Genomic DNA, 17,300 nt, shown 5'->3' with positions numbered 1-17,300 from the left:
AAGACTTACATGAACTCATGTGGAGTAAGGAACAGAACTAGTACAATTCAACTTTGATCAATGCAGTGAACTACCACAGTTCCAGAGGAATGAATAAGGCATGCTATCCACCTCCTGGTTGAGACTCAAGTTAATGGACTCAGTGAAAATTGAAACATTGTTTTCCAGCATGGCCAATGTGAGAATTTGTTTCCCTTGACAATTTGTGTTTCTAACTGGGATTTTATTTTTCTTTCCTAGTCAGTGTGGGTGGTGAGGGGATAGAAGAGAAAGAGGTATAGTCTTTGATTCAAAATAATTTTTTAAAAGTGGTGTTTCAATTTAATTATTTTTATAGATCAGTGTTCTCATTGGTGTGGGTAATCCTTCCAGCAGTATAACCTTTTTACATTCTCACTCCTCTCCATGAACTGTAAATCCTCTACAGGGGCCTACCTGATATGCCTGTGTTTGTCCTTAATTCTCTTGATATTTCATGAATACCAGTGAAACATATGGTTTATCTACCAGTTGTCCATTTCTCCTGCCACATAAGTGGTTCACCTGTTTTTCTCTTCATCATCTCTGATTTTATATTTTGTGTTTATTTCTCTTATGTAAATCTTGATTGCTAATGCCTTTTTTTTTTCTTTTTTAGAGGGGCAAAAGGCAGGGCATTTGGGGTTAAGTGACTTGCCCGCAGTCACACAGCTAGTTGTGTCAAGTGTCCAAGGGTAGATTTGAACTCAGATCCTCCTGCCTCCAAGTCCAGTGTTCTATTCACTGTACCACCTAGCTGCTCTAATGTCTTGCAACAGTATTCAAATCAGTCTTTTCCGTTATTCTTTGAGTGACCTTTAGCTTACATATTTTGGAGACTGTAATATTGCATGCTTTACTACCATTAGTACCACTCACAGTAATGTGATATTCCTTTACATCACTAATAAGTCTTTAAAAAACACTACATGATTTTATGAAAGTGGTCCATCTCCACTACTTCTGTTAATTCTGGTACAGCTTTACATTAAAATCTGTACAGTAGGCATTTTTCATCAACTTTGTTTCTCCTTTGAGAAGGTTAGTCAGGCCAGGCTCTTGTGAGTGATTATGGATTTCATTTAGGAGATTCTATAGTCTTCTTTGCCCTGATATGGTCAGAACAATATTATCTAGCTGTAGGAACACTTGAAGAATCTCCCAATATATAGGGGAGATCCTTTTCAATTTCAACTCTGCTGGATTTCCTCCATGACAGTGGTAAAAACTTTGGTGCCTATATGTTTATTTTATGCTTTTATTTCATAATTAGAAAGCTATTGGGCAAAGTTGTGTATGTTATATGTGTCAAATATTAATAACATTGTCTTGGTCGTTTATTTTGGTAGTGATGAAGTGTTTTTTTTTCCAAGCCTTTAGGATATTCCCCCTTTTCAGTTACCTTGAGATTTGTTTTCTCAATTTGATCAAAATTGTGTTGCTTCCAGCACATAGTTTCTATGTATATTTGGTCTAGGTCAGTGGCTCTCCCCATCTTTGTTTTCTTAAGACTATTCCTATTAACTTATGCAGTACATCTAGCATTGGGATGTTAAGTCCAAATGTGGTAGTTTCACCATCATTAATGGTGAATATAGCTCTTTAAAAGTCCTCTTTCTTTTTTGCCTATTATCGATACATACAGTTTCATCCTTAATTGTGTTTGGTATAAGTCTCTTACCAAACTTTCTTAAACTTGTCTTTCTTTTGCTATTTTACATTGTTTGATAAGATGATACTGTTCACAATCTGCCATCAACCCCTTCTGTGAGGTCTTCCAAACATATTTTTACTTTTAAATTAAGTAATTCTAAAGCCTAGGAGTGGGGAACTTGGAACTTCAAAGCTACATGTGGCCCTCTAGGTCTTCAAGTGCAGACCTTTGAATCCAAACTTCACAGAATAAATCCCTTTAATAAAAGCATTTGTTCTGTAAAACTGGGACTTGGTCAAAAGTCTGTATCCAAGGACCTAGAAGGCCACAAATGCTCTAGACTGCTTATCACCCTCCTTGGAATCAGGTAGTTTTTTTGTGCAGAAATGATTTCTAAACTCTTTTGGTCATGTTGGGACGATTGACTTATATATTCATTAAAATTCCTTAGGAAATGATAATAGTATGTGCCTGATAGTCTGTTCTTGTCATCATTTTCCATTGGAGGGGGAGGAGTAACAGCACTCTGTTTAAATAGGTTTTGTTGAATTTGTCCCAACTTCACGCCTTATCTATGTCTCTTGATCTTGTAGTTTCATTGCCTTTGCTCTTTCCTCCAACAAGTTGATCATTTGATCATACAAACCTAATTTTTGGATAGAATGCCACCTTGTTGACTTGTAATTTCCTTTCTCTTAAAAGCATAAATATGTGAAATTGGTTCTATTTTATATGGAACTTCTTAAGTTGTTGGCCTTTTGATTTTTTACAAGTGTTCAAGTGTTCATAACGCATATATGTTAGGCTTCTGATGAATCAACACTCCATTGACCTCTTTCCTTTATCATTTCTGAGTTGTTTTCTACTAAGCCTTTTTGCCATTTCCCCCTATGTCCTCTTGTGCATTTCTGTTACTGCATAACAAAGGAATGCTTTTTTTTTTTTTAAGCAGTTGGGGTTAAGTAACTTGCTCAAGGTTACAGGGCCAGGTGTTTCTGGGTGTGGTGCTAAGTATCTGAGCCCCTAAGATTCGATCCCCAGGTCATCCTGACACTGGAGCCGGTGTTCTTACTTGATGTGCTACCTGACAAAGGAATGCTTTTATTGAATTGTGAGTTTTTTGGAGTTCCTAGTAAAATTTCCTTACCTCTTTAAACTCTCCCATGCTCTGCCATGTTCATGGCAGACTCTTTATCAACAGTCTTATGAACAGTGCAGTATCACATGGCATGATATTTCTTTTTTGGATGAACATAAATAATTCAACTCCTTTATTTGCCTCTTCAAGGAAAACCTGTCACCCACTCTTCCATTTAGCTACAACTTCCTTGTGACTTCTGGTTTTATTTATAGCAAGAATGTTAGGATGGGTAAGATTCCATCCCTTGAGTAGTGTGTTGCTCTTTAAAGGAGAATCTGACATTTGGAGTACTGATAGATAGGTTCATATTTATGTATAGTATAAAAACTACAATCTAAAGTTCTTCCCCTTTTCCCGCCATTATGCCTCTGTCACTAAAGAAATTCAGGGCTACAGTATAGGTCCAAACTGGGTTTTGTATTTTTCTGTCTTTGTGGTGACATAAAGAACAAAGAATTCATCACCAAGTCCCCAGAGAGATGATGTTGAACCTTTTGTTTTTAACTATCCTGAACATCCCAAGTTCAAAACCAAAATGAGACATATGAATATGACTTTATAGATAGTTCTGTTTGTAGAAATAAGGTTTGTAGATTTCAAAAAGTGTGTGAGTGTGTGTGTGTGTTTAAATAACAGAGGCATGTATAAGCCTGTGCTGGTTAATTAACTTTACTCTTATAAAACCACTTTTAGAAATCTGGTTCTTGTAGAATTCCAGAAGTAAGAACAAACCAATATGCCATTACTTTAAAATGATTGAAACTCTCAAAACTCTCTTTTGGTGGATAAAGAAATGACCATATACTGTGTAATTTTATTATTTTTAGTATTGCCTAAAATATTTTTCTGTATTTCAGCCTATTCCAGTGATAAATGGAAAAGAATTACCAAACCCACTTACAGTTCAGGTTTGTGATCAGTGGGAAAATCCTTCTCCTGTACCACTAGTTAAAATAAGTCTTGTGAAAGCAGCCATCTTAAAAGTAAGTATCCATCTTTGAATATTAAGTATGTTGGCATGATACCTCTGAATTTTGTCAAATTTTGTTTCTTTGTAGCACAGTTTTTATGTATTGTAATGTAAACATTTATTTCCCTAACATAATGCCTAAATGGGGCAAGGCAGTTTTCATGTCTCCTCTCCTTCACACAGCTCCACCTGGAAATTTTAATGGTCATGAAATATATAGAATGAATGATCTTTTAACATGATTAGTCTAGTGCATTTTACTTATTACTAATATTGAGAATTCAAATCTTCACATTAAAGAGGACCCCAGTGTAGCAGCAAGCACCCTAGCATATCCAGGTTGGCCGCTAGCACAGGTTCTTTGATTTGCTTTTCTTATTTTTATTTTATTTATTTGTTTGTTTCTTCGTTTATTCATTTGTTCATTCGTTCATTTTTATTTATTTGTTTCTTCGTTCATTCATTCGTTCATTTATTTATTTGAATCTAAATTTATTTCTTTATTTTTAGTTTTCAACATTTATTTCCGCAAGATTTTGAGTTACAAATTTTCTCCTTGTCTTCCCATTACCCCCACCCCAAGATAGCGAGCCTACTGAATACCCCTTCCACCAATCTGCTGTCATATCCTCCCCCATTCCTCTCCAACTTTCTAGTAGGGCAAAATGAATTTCTATATCCCAGTGCCTGTATATCTTATTTCCAGTTGCATGTAAAAAAATGAATTTTTTTTAACTTTTGTTTCTAAAACTTTTATATCTAGGATCTTTCCCTTCTTCCCTCCTCACCTGCCCCCACTGGGAAGACAAGCAATTCAATATAGGTTGTACATCTGTCGTTAGGAGTCACTGAAGATTTTTGAACAGAGAACTGACATAATTAAGTCCACAAATAAGAAAGATCTTTCTTTCAGTCATATGAAGGATAGATTGATAAAGGGGAGAGTATTAAAATGGGGAGTCCTATAATGATAGGTTTCAGTTTGCTAAGTAGGTAGAATGTTGTTTCTGTATTATGGCAGTAGCAGTGGAAATAGAAGGGAAGAATTGATAATATAATGCATAAATAGATTTGATAAGGCCTCCTAGCCACATATAATGTAATGTGAGTGTGAGGTTGAGATGAAGATGATCACAGAGTTACAAATTTGATAGACTGAGAGAATGGTGATACCTCAGACATATATGGTAGGTTCAGAAAGAATTATAATGCACTTAATCTCTTGAATTTGAGGCTTAATTTCAGTTTAAGTGTTTTTAAGTATTTGAAGATTTAGGTCTGGAGTTCTGGAGAGATATGCAGACTGTAGAATGAGATCTGAGAGTTATATGCTTAAATTACTGAAACATAGGAGTTCATGAGATTGAGAGGGGAAGAATGTAGAGAAAGATGGTTGTAAATAGAATGTTGGGGGCAATACCCACTTTAAGGCTTGCAGAAAAGACTTGAATCTGGGAAGGTTAGACAGAACTAAGGGGATTATAATAGGAGAAGTAAAAGAGTGTGATGTCTCTAAAGAATAGGGTGCTTGTTAGTAGGCTGAAATATATTACAAAGAAGAAGTTATGAACAAGCAGTGTTATTGAGGGATGTCATAAGAGAAATTTTGATTAAAATGAAGATAGGCTAGCCATGGAATGAACATGAGGGACACCTGTTAGACAGCAGGTATACTGATTCATTGGCATTATCGCATTGTCTGGGGAAAGGAAGGAAAGTAGTCTCCAGCTTGTGTTGGTTTTACTTTTCCATCTTTATCTCATTCTCTTAATTTCTTTCTATTTTAATGCCACAGCTAAACTACACCATTTGATTTCCCCTATATGTTCTCTTTGCTTTCTTTCCAGCACAGCTTTATATTGCTTTCAAAGCCACTTTGCTCACTTCATTCCTTATAACTTGGATATTTTCCCCTTCCCTTCTCTAATCTACTAAATTTTTGCCTATACTTCTTATTATGTTTTTTTGTTTTTATTCACAGAAAAATTCACTCATGAGCTCCTGTTGTGTTTTCCCCAGAACCTTGGCATATTGCTCTAAACAAGCAGTTAGTTAACTTGGTTGAATGTAATAGTCTATAAACTTTTAAAGTAAATGGACTTGATCTCTTTATGCATCTGAACATATAATAACAGTAATTCGTTTATCCAGAGACATTATTGCAGAGATCACAATATAAGGGAACTTGGATTTTTATTAGAATTCAACATTCTTGTTTTAATCTGTTCATTTTACACATAGGAAAATGGCATTCATACATGAAGTGACTTGCCCTTAGTCACATTGTATGCTTGTGGTATATTTATAATTATAACACAGGTTTTTCATCTCCCATTATAATATGCTTTACATTCTACTATATTAAATTCCCAAACTTGAAACGAATGAAAAAGCAGTTTATCTTGCTCTGGCAAACATTTCTAGCCACTTCACTAGACGTTATACACTTTAGAATACTAAGAGATAACCAATCATGCTTCTGATTTTCTAAAAAATTCTAATCTTAATATTTTCCAACATGAGTAAATGGCGCTTTGTTTAAGATACATAATTACATTGGATCCAGTCCAGTATAGATTGAACTATTTAGAATGATAATGACTTCCCTGTAATTCCCATTGCTAGAAGTATGTGTGTAGAAGATAGTTAGCTACTTGTCAATGATATTGTTGAAAAGATTCCAGTTTTTACAGTGTATTTGTAGACTAGATGAATAAATCAATAATAATTTATTAAAAGCCTACCTAGCGCCAGATCCTTGGGATAAAAATGAAATAATCCTTCCCTTTAAAGGATATTATATTCTGTGGGAAGAGGCCATAGAACATATATGATATAAATAGGAAGTAATTTTGGAGAGGTAAACAGTATAGACTTTATGTAGAAGATCATTCAGAGTATGTTTTGAAGTATACCTGATATTCAAAAAAGCAAGGATGAGAAAGCTGAGCATTTATGTGCCTGAGAAACGATCAGTGAAAGGCATGAAAATTAGAACTGGAGTATTATGCTTGAGAAACGGTAAGAGGCCAATTTTTGCTGAATCATAGAGTGTGCGAAAGGGAATGATAATGGAATAAAATTCAAAAGAAATGTTGGCTCCAGGTTGTGAAGCATTTTAAAACTCAATGGAGGAGTTTATAAGTGATCCAGTTATAGTAGATTGGTACTAGTATTGATTGAGGAGGGAGGTCAGTGAAATGATTAGACCTTTAGGAAAATGACTTTGTTAGCTAGTAGGAAAGAATGGAATGGAGTAGTGGAAGATTCAAGATGGGAAGACCAATTAGGAGGCTATTGCCAGTATACAACCTAGAGATTATCAGAGATGGAGATGGATAGAAAAAATATTGTGGAGATAGAAATAGTATGGAAATTATTTGGATTTGTGGGGCGAATGAGGTTCGTAGTATATACCATAGGAGGATTTAGAGGTTTTCAGGAAGATTGTGAAAAATCTGGGTGACTGGAAGGATAGTGGTAATCTTGATAACTGTAGACAAGTTGGGTAGAAAGATGAATTTTGGGGGGGGAAAGGAAATGATTTTTGTTTTGAATGTGTTGCATTTCATCACTATGTAATTGGTACTGTGGGACTGGAGCTCAGAAGACAAGACTAGGGTGGAATATATAGATCTATGAGTCATTGACACGATGATTAAATCCATGGGGATTAAGGTGGTTACCATAAAGAGTGAAAGGAATAGGGCCTAAGACAGAGCCTTAGTTATACTTACAGTTTGGGAACATGATATGGATGATGATCCAGCAAAGGAGCCTGAGAATCAGTAGATAACTGAGAGGGTGATGTCACAAAAATCCGTGGAAGAATCCAGGATGACAGGGTAGTCAGTAGCATTAAATTATATTGAGAGATCAAAAAAGATGAGGTCTGATATAAGGCCATTAAACGTTTTAGGAAATCATTGGTGACTTTAGAGCATAGTTTCAGTTGAACTATTAAGTTGGAAGCCAGGTTGCAAAGTCTTGAAAATTGAATGGGAGAAGAGGATTGGAGGCCAAAAATTTTGCTGATACAAACAGGAAAGATAAAAGATGACACTTTGACAGGTTTTTTTTTTACAGTCATGGAGGGCTTTGAAGATTTGGAAAAGGAGAACATTTATGTGTATTTGTAGGGAACAGAAGGAACCAGTACATAGGGAAAGATGATGTAAGATTAGAGAGAAAGTGCTTCTAGAGATTGTGAATGGGACCATGGAAGAATACTTATAAATAGTTTGACCTTAGGAGAAAGTCCATCATCTTAATGAGATTGGAGTAGTCTTTACTGGAATAAAGGAAGAAAGAATGGAGATTGATAACATCAAAGTTTTAGGAAATGGAGAGGTTTCCTTTTTCTCCATAGAATTTAAAGTGAAATCTTTAGGTCATAGGGATTGGTGAGGGACCTTGAGAAGAGGTTTAAAATAGTTCTTGTAAAACTAAATAGAAAAAAAAATTTTAATAGAATATATTTCAAAGGACTAAAAAGATTTCTTTGCTACAGTGAGGGTCAAGTTAGATAATATAAATTTGAATGAACTCAATTAACATGGCTTTCTGAATTCTTCCTCCTCTGCTTAACCATATACTAGTCAGAAAGGAGGTGGTGGATGGTGGGAGTAATCTAGCACTGGGTTTGTTAAGGGAAGAGAGTGGAGGTAACAGGGGCCATAGATTCTTAAGTAGATGAGGCTGTAGAGTTAAACTGGGTTAACTCTAGGGTCATGATTAGGAATGGAGGAATGTGAAGCTAAATCAGGAGTGGTGGACTAGGAAAAGACTGAAGACTATAGGTATTAATCATGTCAGCTACATGTATAGGATTAAAGAAATGTTGGTTTGCTGGACATTAATGGGAAAATAATTTGTGATTCAATTATAATAAAATTGTTGATGAAAACAGAAAAAGAAAATTGTCTTTAGGGATTGTCAGTGGGTTGGTTTTGGGGTATTTTTGTTGTTTTTTTGAGGGGTGGTTGTAATTTTGCTTTGTTTTTTTAACTGTCAGTTATTTTCTTTACAGCTCAGCCCTTCAAATCAGCAGCATAAAACTGATGACAGCGGCAGGGCTGATTTGGGAGTTTTTAGTGTTTCTGCTCCTAAGTAAGTATCAACTTGTTTTGAAAATTAGTGCAATTATATAGCTCCATTTTTCTTAGGAGTTGCTGAGTAAATGATGAGCCCTTTGTTTTGCACTTTGATCATTTTATTTGGCATTAGAGCATAACTGCTTGGAGATTGAAGAGCATAGTCCTTTGGTACAAACTTGTATGCTAGGGGAGGTAATTTATATCCTATAAACTCTGATATTTCTTTCGCTTTGTTATATTTTACAAGGATAATCCTATATGTTGAGATTTTTCTCTTTTCCCATGTCTTTCCTCTAAAGGCTGACTCGTTTGAGTATTGCCATTTTATACTATGAGACAACCTAAAACATTGGAAATGCAAATCATTAGATTTCCTAAGTGGAATTTGTTTAGATAATGTCATAATTTTTTTATAACAACTATTCTAACTTTTTTTTTTTAAGGGGAGAACATACTTTACAGGTCAAAGCTACCTACAACAAAAATTCCCTAGAAGGACCTGTAATTAGGCTAATGGTTCTTCCAGACCCTGACAAGCCAGTGCGTTTGAATGTTAAATATGATAAAGATGTTTCTTTTTCGGCAGGGGATACTTTTACTGGTGAGTAAGTCTCTATATTGTAAAATTATTTTTACTATTATAAAATGCTTTAGTAACTGTAAATAGCAGCATTTTACTTAGATGCTTGATTTTTTTCTCCTACGTAGTTGGATTTTTCCTTCATGTTACATGTGAATTGTAGGTAATATATTTTTACAAAGAAAATGTGTTGCATTTCTTATCTCCAAGAAAACAAGAAATTGTTTGATGGAAAGATAGAATTTCCTGACTGGTGAAAGGCAATGAACAGTATGTTTGAGAAATATGGAACTGCACCTTGTCCACCCTAACAAGGGGCTGTCTTATATTCTTACTTGTGCTCTCCATAGTTTTAGACTTAGTGGATTGTTTATTTGTTTTTTTGTTTGTTTGGTTTTTTTTTTTAGCAATTGGGTTAAGTAACTGCCCAAGGTTACATGGCCAGTTATTTCTGGGTGTGGTGCTAAGTATCTGAACCTGGATTCAATCCTGACTCTGGGGCCAGTGCTCCTACTCACTGCGCCACCTGGCTGCCCCCTGGATTGTTTTTTCTTATAGCAATGGTATACAATTTTATAATGAAAGCTGATAGAAATATTTTGTTTACTTTATATTCAACTCTTCTAGATTATTTCTCTTGGAAATGAAGAATTCTTGTAATTTTGTTTAAGGTATGATTGAAAATGAATAAAAGGCTAAAAATTTGGGAAAACCCTGTAAATAAAATGTAGCTCTTAAAGAGTAAAGCATTTCCTACAGAAATTTTCATGAATTAGGTTTTTTTTTTTGCCATTCTATACATTAATGAACCGACCACAGCAGGAGTCAGTATAGCAAAGGGATTGGTATCTAAGAACCTGAATCCTAGGCCTGATTCTGCCATTTACTACTGTTTCTTTCCTTCAGCTGGTCACTTGACCTCTCTGGGCTTCAGTTTCCTCATCTGAAAGGGTTGAGTATATGAAGGGCAAAATTGGGGCATTGGAGTAATGATTTCTAAGATTCCTTCTATCTGTGATCCTTTCTTCTATGAAAACTTGTTCTCAGATTCAGTGAAGTAGATATTGAAATCAAAATATGCAGTTAGTATTTTGTCAGCTTTCAAATAAATTGTCACAGGAAAATATGTAGAAATTCATTGTTTCTGGGGAGAATGGCCTTTTAGTGCATTAAATCCACAGGTTAGGTTCAGTGTCAGAAAGTTCTGTGTGCTTGGAACTTAATAGCCTAGAAATAGGTTCTGTATAATACAGGTGGGTTTGGCAAACGTATAAGTGTATGGGTAGGAAGCCGATTACAAACAGGGAACCATCTACCACCAACAGACAACTATAATAAAAGTGAAAATTTGCTTTTTAGATTTATACAATTTCATTCTTTCTCAATGAATAAAAATCAGTTTTCTCTCCCCATTCTCCTAAATTGGGGTTGTAGAGACAAGGAAAAACACCATACCATTGTATAAATTTGCATACTTAGGAAAACAAATTCCTTGATTGGCTATGAACCAAGAATATATTTCTGATTGTACCCTGATTCCATTTGTCAGTTGTGTGGGATGAAAAACCCTACCCAAAATTTAATAAAAAACTCGGAGGCTTCTCTAGGTAGGAGCAGAAAAGATTTATTCAATTCTTGCAAGAAGAGGGTGTTGCAGTTTCAGTAAGTAAAATGAGGTTATATACACGCAGACAACCCCTCCCACTGACCTTGCCCCCATTGGTTGAGATCTCAGCCTCACAATCTAGCTCAGGAATTGCCCCAGATACAAGGAAACAATCTTCACCCAATGAAAGCATTTGATACCTTATTTGGTACTGGGTGAAAGCAGGGGAGGGGTAAGTTTGCAAAAAACGAAACTTAGGCTTAGCTACAGCCAAAGCCCAGCTTGAGTTTAGAGCACTACCTCCATTTTAGAGTATAGTCTGAGAAGTTTTCACCTCCCTCTTACACAATTAGTAAGCATTTACCAAGAGCCCACTGTATGTCAGGCACTCTGCTAAGGACGGGGAATACAAAGAAAGACCCTTGAGGAGCTCACAAACGAATGTAGAGAAAACATTAAACAACTACATTCAAACAAGGTACTTAGGTGGCTCAGTCGATGTGTGCAGTCAGGAAAACAAGTTGGAATTCAGCCTGAGACACTAGCTGTGTGATCCAGAGCAAATCACTTCTGTCTGCCTTGGTTTCATCAGTTCTAACATGGATATCATAATAGCACCTACCTCCAGGGTGGTTGTGAGAATGAAACGAGATAGTTGTTAAGTGTTTAGCCCAAAGCCTGGCACAGACACTTACTTAATAAATCCTTATTCCCTTTTCTTCTCCCCTTTAACAAGATAAATAGGAAATACTCATTAGATGGAAGACAATAGAATTGAGATTGGGAAAGGCTTCCAATAGAAAGTTGGGTTTTTTATCTGGGACTTGAAGGATGCTAGGAGGTGGAGATGAGGAGAGAAACATTCTTGGCATGGGAGACAAGCCAGTGAAAGTGCCCAGAGCCAAGAGAGAGATTGTCTTGTTCCAGGAATTTGGGGGGCCATTGTCACTGGATTGAAGAATTGGGGAGGGGGGGCACATAAATTGTATGAAGACTGGAAGAGTAGGGAAGGATTATGTTATAATGGACTTTGAACACCAGTTCTTTGCACTTTTTTTTCCATGATGATGATGATAGGGAGACACTGAGTTTATTTAGTAGGAGGCCACATGTTCAGACCTGTGGTTTAGGAAGATTACTTTGACAGCTGAGTGGAGGGTAGACTGGATTGGGGAGAGACCTGAGGCAGGGAAACCAATTAGGAGCAAAGTAGTCTGAGTGGGAGGAGATGAGGAACCAACCAGGATGGTGGCAGTATTAGAGGAGAGATAGGGAATATTAGAAAGATATTGTAAAGATGAAATTTGACTGGCCTGGCCCTGGCAATGGCTTAGACATGAGGGGGTGAGAGAGAGAGCTCAGTTTTGAACTCCAGTATAAGATGTGAAAGTAACATTCTGATAGAGATAGAGAATTGTTGATCATTTGAATGTAGAGATATAGATTTAGGAGTTGTTCTTATAAAGGGTATTATTAAAACTAACTTAGTAAAAGCAATGTAGAGATAGATGAGAAGATGAAAAACATCTTAATATCTAGATTTAGAGACCTTAAAAAACATGTTCATTTTAGAGATGGGGAAAATAAGTCTCAAAGAGGTTAAATATTTTGTTCAAGGTTAGACATAACTGTGTTTTGAACTTGGGCCCTTTATCCCTAAATCTAGTTCACTTTCTACTCCCCCCAGTATTGGAGCAGAAGTTGTGACTGTATGTTTTATTTGTCCTTGTAACATAATGCCAAGGAAAGGCAACTTCCCAAGGTTCAGAATACCAGCATAGGTGCTCTCCATTTTATTCAGTGACAAACCAAGAACAGAGAAGGTCAAAACATGACATCATTCCAAATACAGCATTTACTAAAAGTGATTAAATAATCTCCAAGGACTACCCCACCCCAGGACCTTCCAATCATTCAATCAATTACAAAGTTCCTGGTCTAAATACTTCTCCACCCCTAGGCTATACCTTCATTTAATCCACCACAAAGTCCCTCTTCACAAATGGAGATTAGTTTCCAAACATAAGGTCAAAAGTTCCCCACCCCTGGATCACAATTGAATCTACCCCAAGAGTTACATCAAGTTTAAGCTCAGCACTCAATACCCAAATGGAGGTCTTTTCTTCATCTTGGCAAGTTCTCAGCAATCTTAGTTCCTGGGGAGACAAGGCTTAGTTGCCAGTCTCTTCACTAATTCATCCTCTGTCTGTAGAACAGTCCTAGAACCCCTGAAAACATTAGCAAAGCCCTCTCCCAGGATTTCTGTAAACATAAAACAAGAAAATCCTTCTTCAGGGCTTCTGAACCAACAGAAAGGTTCCCAGACCCCTGCAACAACAGCACTGTCCTTCAGCAGTGGACAGTATTCACTCTCTGTCTGCAGGACAGTCTTAGGGCTTCTTAACCAAAAGCCAGGTTCTAGGACTTCTTCAACAACAGGACTGTCTTCGACAAATCTGGCAAAAGAACATCAAAACAGACAGACAAAGTACCAGCAAAACAGCCATGTCTCCTCGGTCCTTGGCAGCTCAGGGAGCAGGTCTCAAAAGTCCCCCAGCAATTCTCTGAGTCTCTCTCTCTGCTTCCACGAGGTGCTCTCTCAGAAAGTTCCTCTGCCTCTCTCTTGTCTCTCCAAATCTGTCACCAGCTCCTCCCAGTTCAAGATTTTCTTTTCACATCAACAAGTCCATCCCACAGGTGGGATTAACAAGCTCTGGGTTTTAACACAATCAATTTGAAAACCAAGCCCAATACAGGGGAATCTCCACATTCCATTACTATCACAGTCCTTTGTTTTTGAAGAGGACCATGGCATCAGGGAGATGTGCAAAGTCACCAGCCTCACTTTCTCCTCCAGAGCCATCTGGGTCCAGTGGCCCTGAAACAGAGGTAGAATCTTGGAAGTCAGTCATATTTCAGGACCAACTGTAGAAAGAAGTAGTAGGAGGGACTGAAAAAAATCAATGGTATATGGAAGCCAAGAGGGCTTTTTGTGTTATAGTTAAGCTGCCATGTCCATAATAAATGCAGAAATTAGGCCATTTCACACATGAGAAATAGCATTGAAAACTAGTGGGAAGTATTGATAAAATGCTGGATAAGTAGATACTTAGGTTCAGATTAGGATCTATAAATAGCCTTTTCTGTTGAATTTGGGCCACTTAACTTTTTTTCTCTATTTCTTAAAATTTTTTTACATCGTATACATGATGGTCTCTTAAAAATTTAATTTTTTAAATGCTAAATGATATAATATTTTTTAAGTACTGTTAACAGTTTAAATGTTACCTGATGCTATCAAAAGGTTGTCAAATCAATATGCTTTATGGTCTAAATGATCAATATTTGTTAAACCATTATCTGTAGAGAGGATTTTCTTCTATTGTTTCAGCAAAATTGTATTCAGTATATATCTAATGCTATCAAAAGCAACTAAAAGAATTGTGTATGTACTCTTCCTATGATAGAACCAATCCAGAGAAAAATTTATTAATAATAAACCAGGCACTGGATATAGTGGAAATAGAGGTAGAGTCAGTAGATTTGTGTTTTAGTCTTGCCTCTGAATTTACTGGCTGTGTTTCATGGACAGATCTTTTATCATTCCCGAGCTTCAAGTTTCCTCAGGTGTACATAAGGGATAATGTCATTTATGCTGTCAGAAAATCCCTATGCAAAACTCAACATTATATAAATGTGAATAATTACTATCAAATACTAATTCTACTGCCATTTTTTTCATTTTTCAAATGCTTTACTAACTTATGATTTACATCATTCATTTCAGCCAGATTTTGAACAAATTTTCTCCCCGTTTTTCCCATACCCACCACCCCAAAATAGCAGTCCCACAGGATATCCCCTCCTCCAATCTGCTCTCTCCCATATCTTCTCCCATACCCCCTTCGACTTTTCTAGTAGGGCATGGTAGATCTCTATGCACCAGTGCCTGTATATCTTATTTCCCAATTACATGTAAAATAGTATTAATAATAGTATATATGTATATTAACATTTGATTTTAAAACTTTGAATTCCAGATTCATTCTCTTCTTCCCTTGTCACCCCCTGTTACTGGGAACATAAGCAGTTCAGTATAGGTTGTACGTGTGTAGCTAATGCAAAGCATTAACATAGTAGATATATTGTAAAAGACTGACTATATCTCCCTCCCTCCTATCCCACTTGCCACTTGTTCTATTCTCTACTTTGATCCCGTCCCTTTTCAAAAGTGGGTGCTTCCAACTTCCCTCCCCCGCCAGCCTGCCCTCCCTTTCATCATCCCCCCTCTCATCCCCTTCCCCCCTATTCTCCAGGAGGGTGAGATACCCTATTTAGTGTGTATTTCATTCCCTCCCTGAGCCAAATTCAATGAGAATAAGGTTGACCCATTCCCTTTTGCCTTCCTATTCATCCCCTTCATTGTAACCATTTTCCCTTGCCTCTTCTATATGAGATAATTTACTCCATTCTGTCTCTCCCCATCTCCTCTCATTATATTCCTCTCTCACCTCTTAATTTTACCTTTTAAGTATCATCCCTTCCTATTCAATTGGTCCTGTGCCCTCTATGTATACCTGTAAACATATATACACACATTCACATATGTATTCATATGCCCATATACTGTCCGATATATGTATGTGTGTGTGTGTATTTTTCTATCCCCTTCAATTATTTTCATACTGAGAAAAGTTTCATCAGTTACAGTTATCATTTTTCCATGTAGGAACATTAATCATTGAACTTTGATAAGTTCCTTATGATTTCTTTTCCCTGTTTACCTTTTCATGCTTCTCTTGCTTCTTGTATCTGAATGTCAAATTTTCTATTGAACTCTGGTTTTTTCATCAAGAAATCTTGAAAGTCCTCTATTCCACTGAATGACCATATTTTCCCCTGAAACATGATAACTCATTTTGCTGGGTAGGTGATTCTTGGTTTTAATCCCAGCTCCTTTGCCCTCCGGAATAGCATATTCCAAGCCCTTCGATCCCTCAGTGTAGAAGCTGCCAGATCCTAAGTTATCCTGATTGTGTTTCCCCAATATTCAAATTGTTTCTTCCTGGCTACTTGTAATATTTTTTCCTTGATCTGGGAATTCCGGAACCTGGCTATAATATTCCTAGGAGTTTTCTTTTGGGGATCTTTTTCAGGAGGTGATCGGTGGATTCTTTCAACCTCTATTTTGCCCTCTGGTTCTAAAACATCAGGGCAGTTTTCCTTGAGAATTTCTTGGAGGATGATTTCTAGGTTCTTTCTTTGATCATGGCTTTCAGGTAGTCCAATAATTTTTAAATGATCTCTCCTGGATCTATTTTCCAGGTCAGTGGTTTTTCCCATGAGATATTTCACATTGCCTTCTATTCTTTCATTTGTTTGAATCTGTTTAACAGCATCTTGATTTCTCATACAGTCACTAGCTTCCATTTGCTCCAGTCTAATTCTGAAGGAATGATTCTCTTCACTGAACTTTTGAGATTCTTTTTCCATCTGGCATATTCAACTTTTTAAGGCATTCTTCTCCTTACTGCCTTTTTGAACCTCTTTTTGTCATTTGAGTTAGTCTATTTTTAAAGGTGTTATTTTCCTCAGTCACGCTATTGACTCTCCTTTCATAATTTTATTATGAAAAGAGAGAGGGCATCCAACTCATAATCTAATTTTTAAGGTGTTATTTTCCTCAGTCAGGCTGTTGACTTTCCTTTCACAATTTTGTTATGAAAAGAGAGAGGGCACCTAAGTAATACCTCTGGCAGCTGAGGATACCCCAGCATTTGGTACGAAGCTCCCCTGTCTGGTGGCAGAGTCCTACTGTGGTTAAAAAGCCCAGGGGTCAAGTGACTGAGTGCCGACATGACCAGGCAAAGGAAGCAAAGCAAACAGAAGAATCCAACATTAGACTCCTATTTGAGGGACAAAAAGGATCAAAGCATGGAACAGGAGGAAGACAGTGAAGTCAGAACTCCTGCACCAAAAGCTTCAAAGGAAAATACGAGCTTGTTACAGGATGTAGAGGACTTTAAGAAGCAGATAAGAGAAGTGGAGGAAAAATTGGGAAGAGAAATGAGAATGATGCAAGAAAATTATGAAATGAGAGTCAACAGCCTGACTGGGGAAAATAACACCTTAAAAAATCTATTTCCATTTTTAATTCCTTTTAAATTGTCCCTGACTTTTCAATATATACCTGTTAAAAAGCTTATTTTGTTTACTTTGTTTTTAAATAGGGGAA

General features: G+C 36.6%; 1 protein-coding gene across 1 annotated transcript in view; it reads left to right on the top strand.

Moving 5' to 3' along the window:
• The window catches only part of SMCHD1 (structural maintenance of chromosomes flexible hinge domain containing 1), a 194,946-nt gene that overhangs the window by 107,945 nt on the left and 69,701 nt on the right, over positions 1 to 17,300 (top strand). Inside the window, exons 30-32 of the mRNA XM_069099718.1 lie at positions 3,671 to 3,796; positions 8,813 to 8,892; positions 9,323 to 9,480. Coding sequence (XP_068955819.1) covers positions 3,671 to 3,796; positions 8,813 to 8,892; positions 9,323 to 9,480 — 364 coding nt within the window. The remainder of the gene's footprint in view (positions 1 to 3,670; positions 3,797 to 8,812; positions 8,893 to 9,322; positions 9,481 to 17,300) is intronic.

Source organism: Petaurus breviceps, unplaced genomic scaffold (assembly GCF_028583685.1).
Source record: "Petaurus breviceps papuanus isolate PSGF00001 unplaced genomic scaffold, PetGlider_PUasm1.0 38, whole genome shotgun sequence".
In the NCBI taxonomy this organism is placed as follows: Eukaryota; Metazoa; Chordata; class Mammalia; order Diprotodontia; family Petauridae; genus Petaurus; species Petaurus breviceps.
Note: the sequence above shows the minus strand (reverse complement) of the source record. Positions and strands in the feature narration are given on the sequence as shown.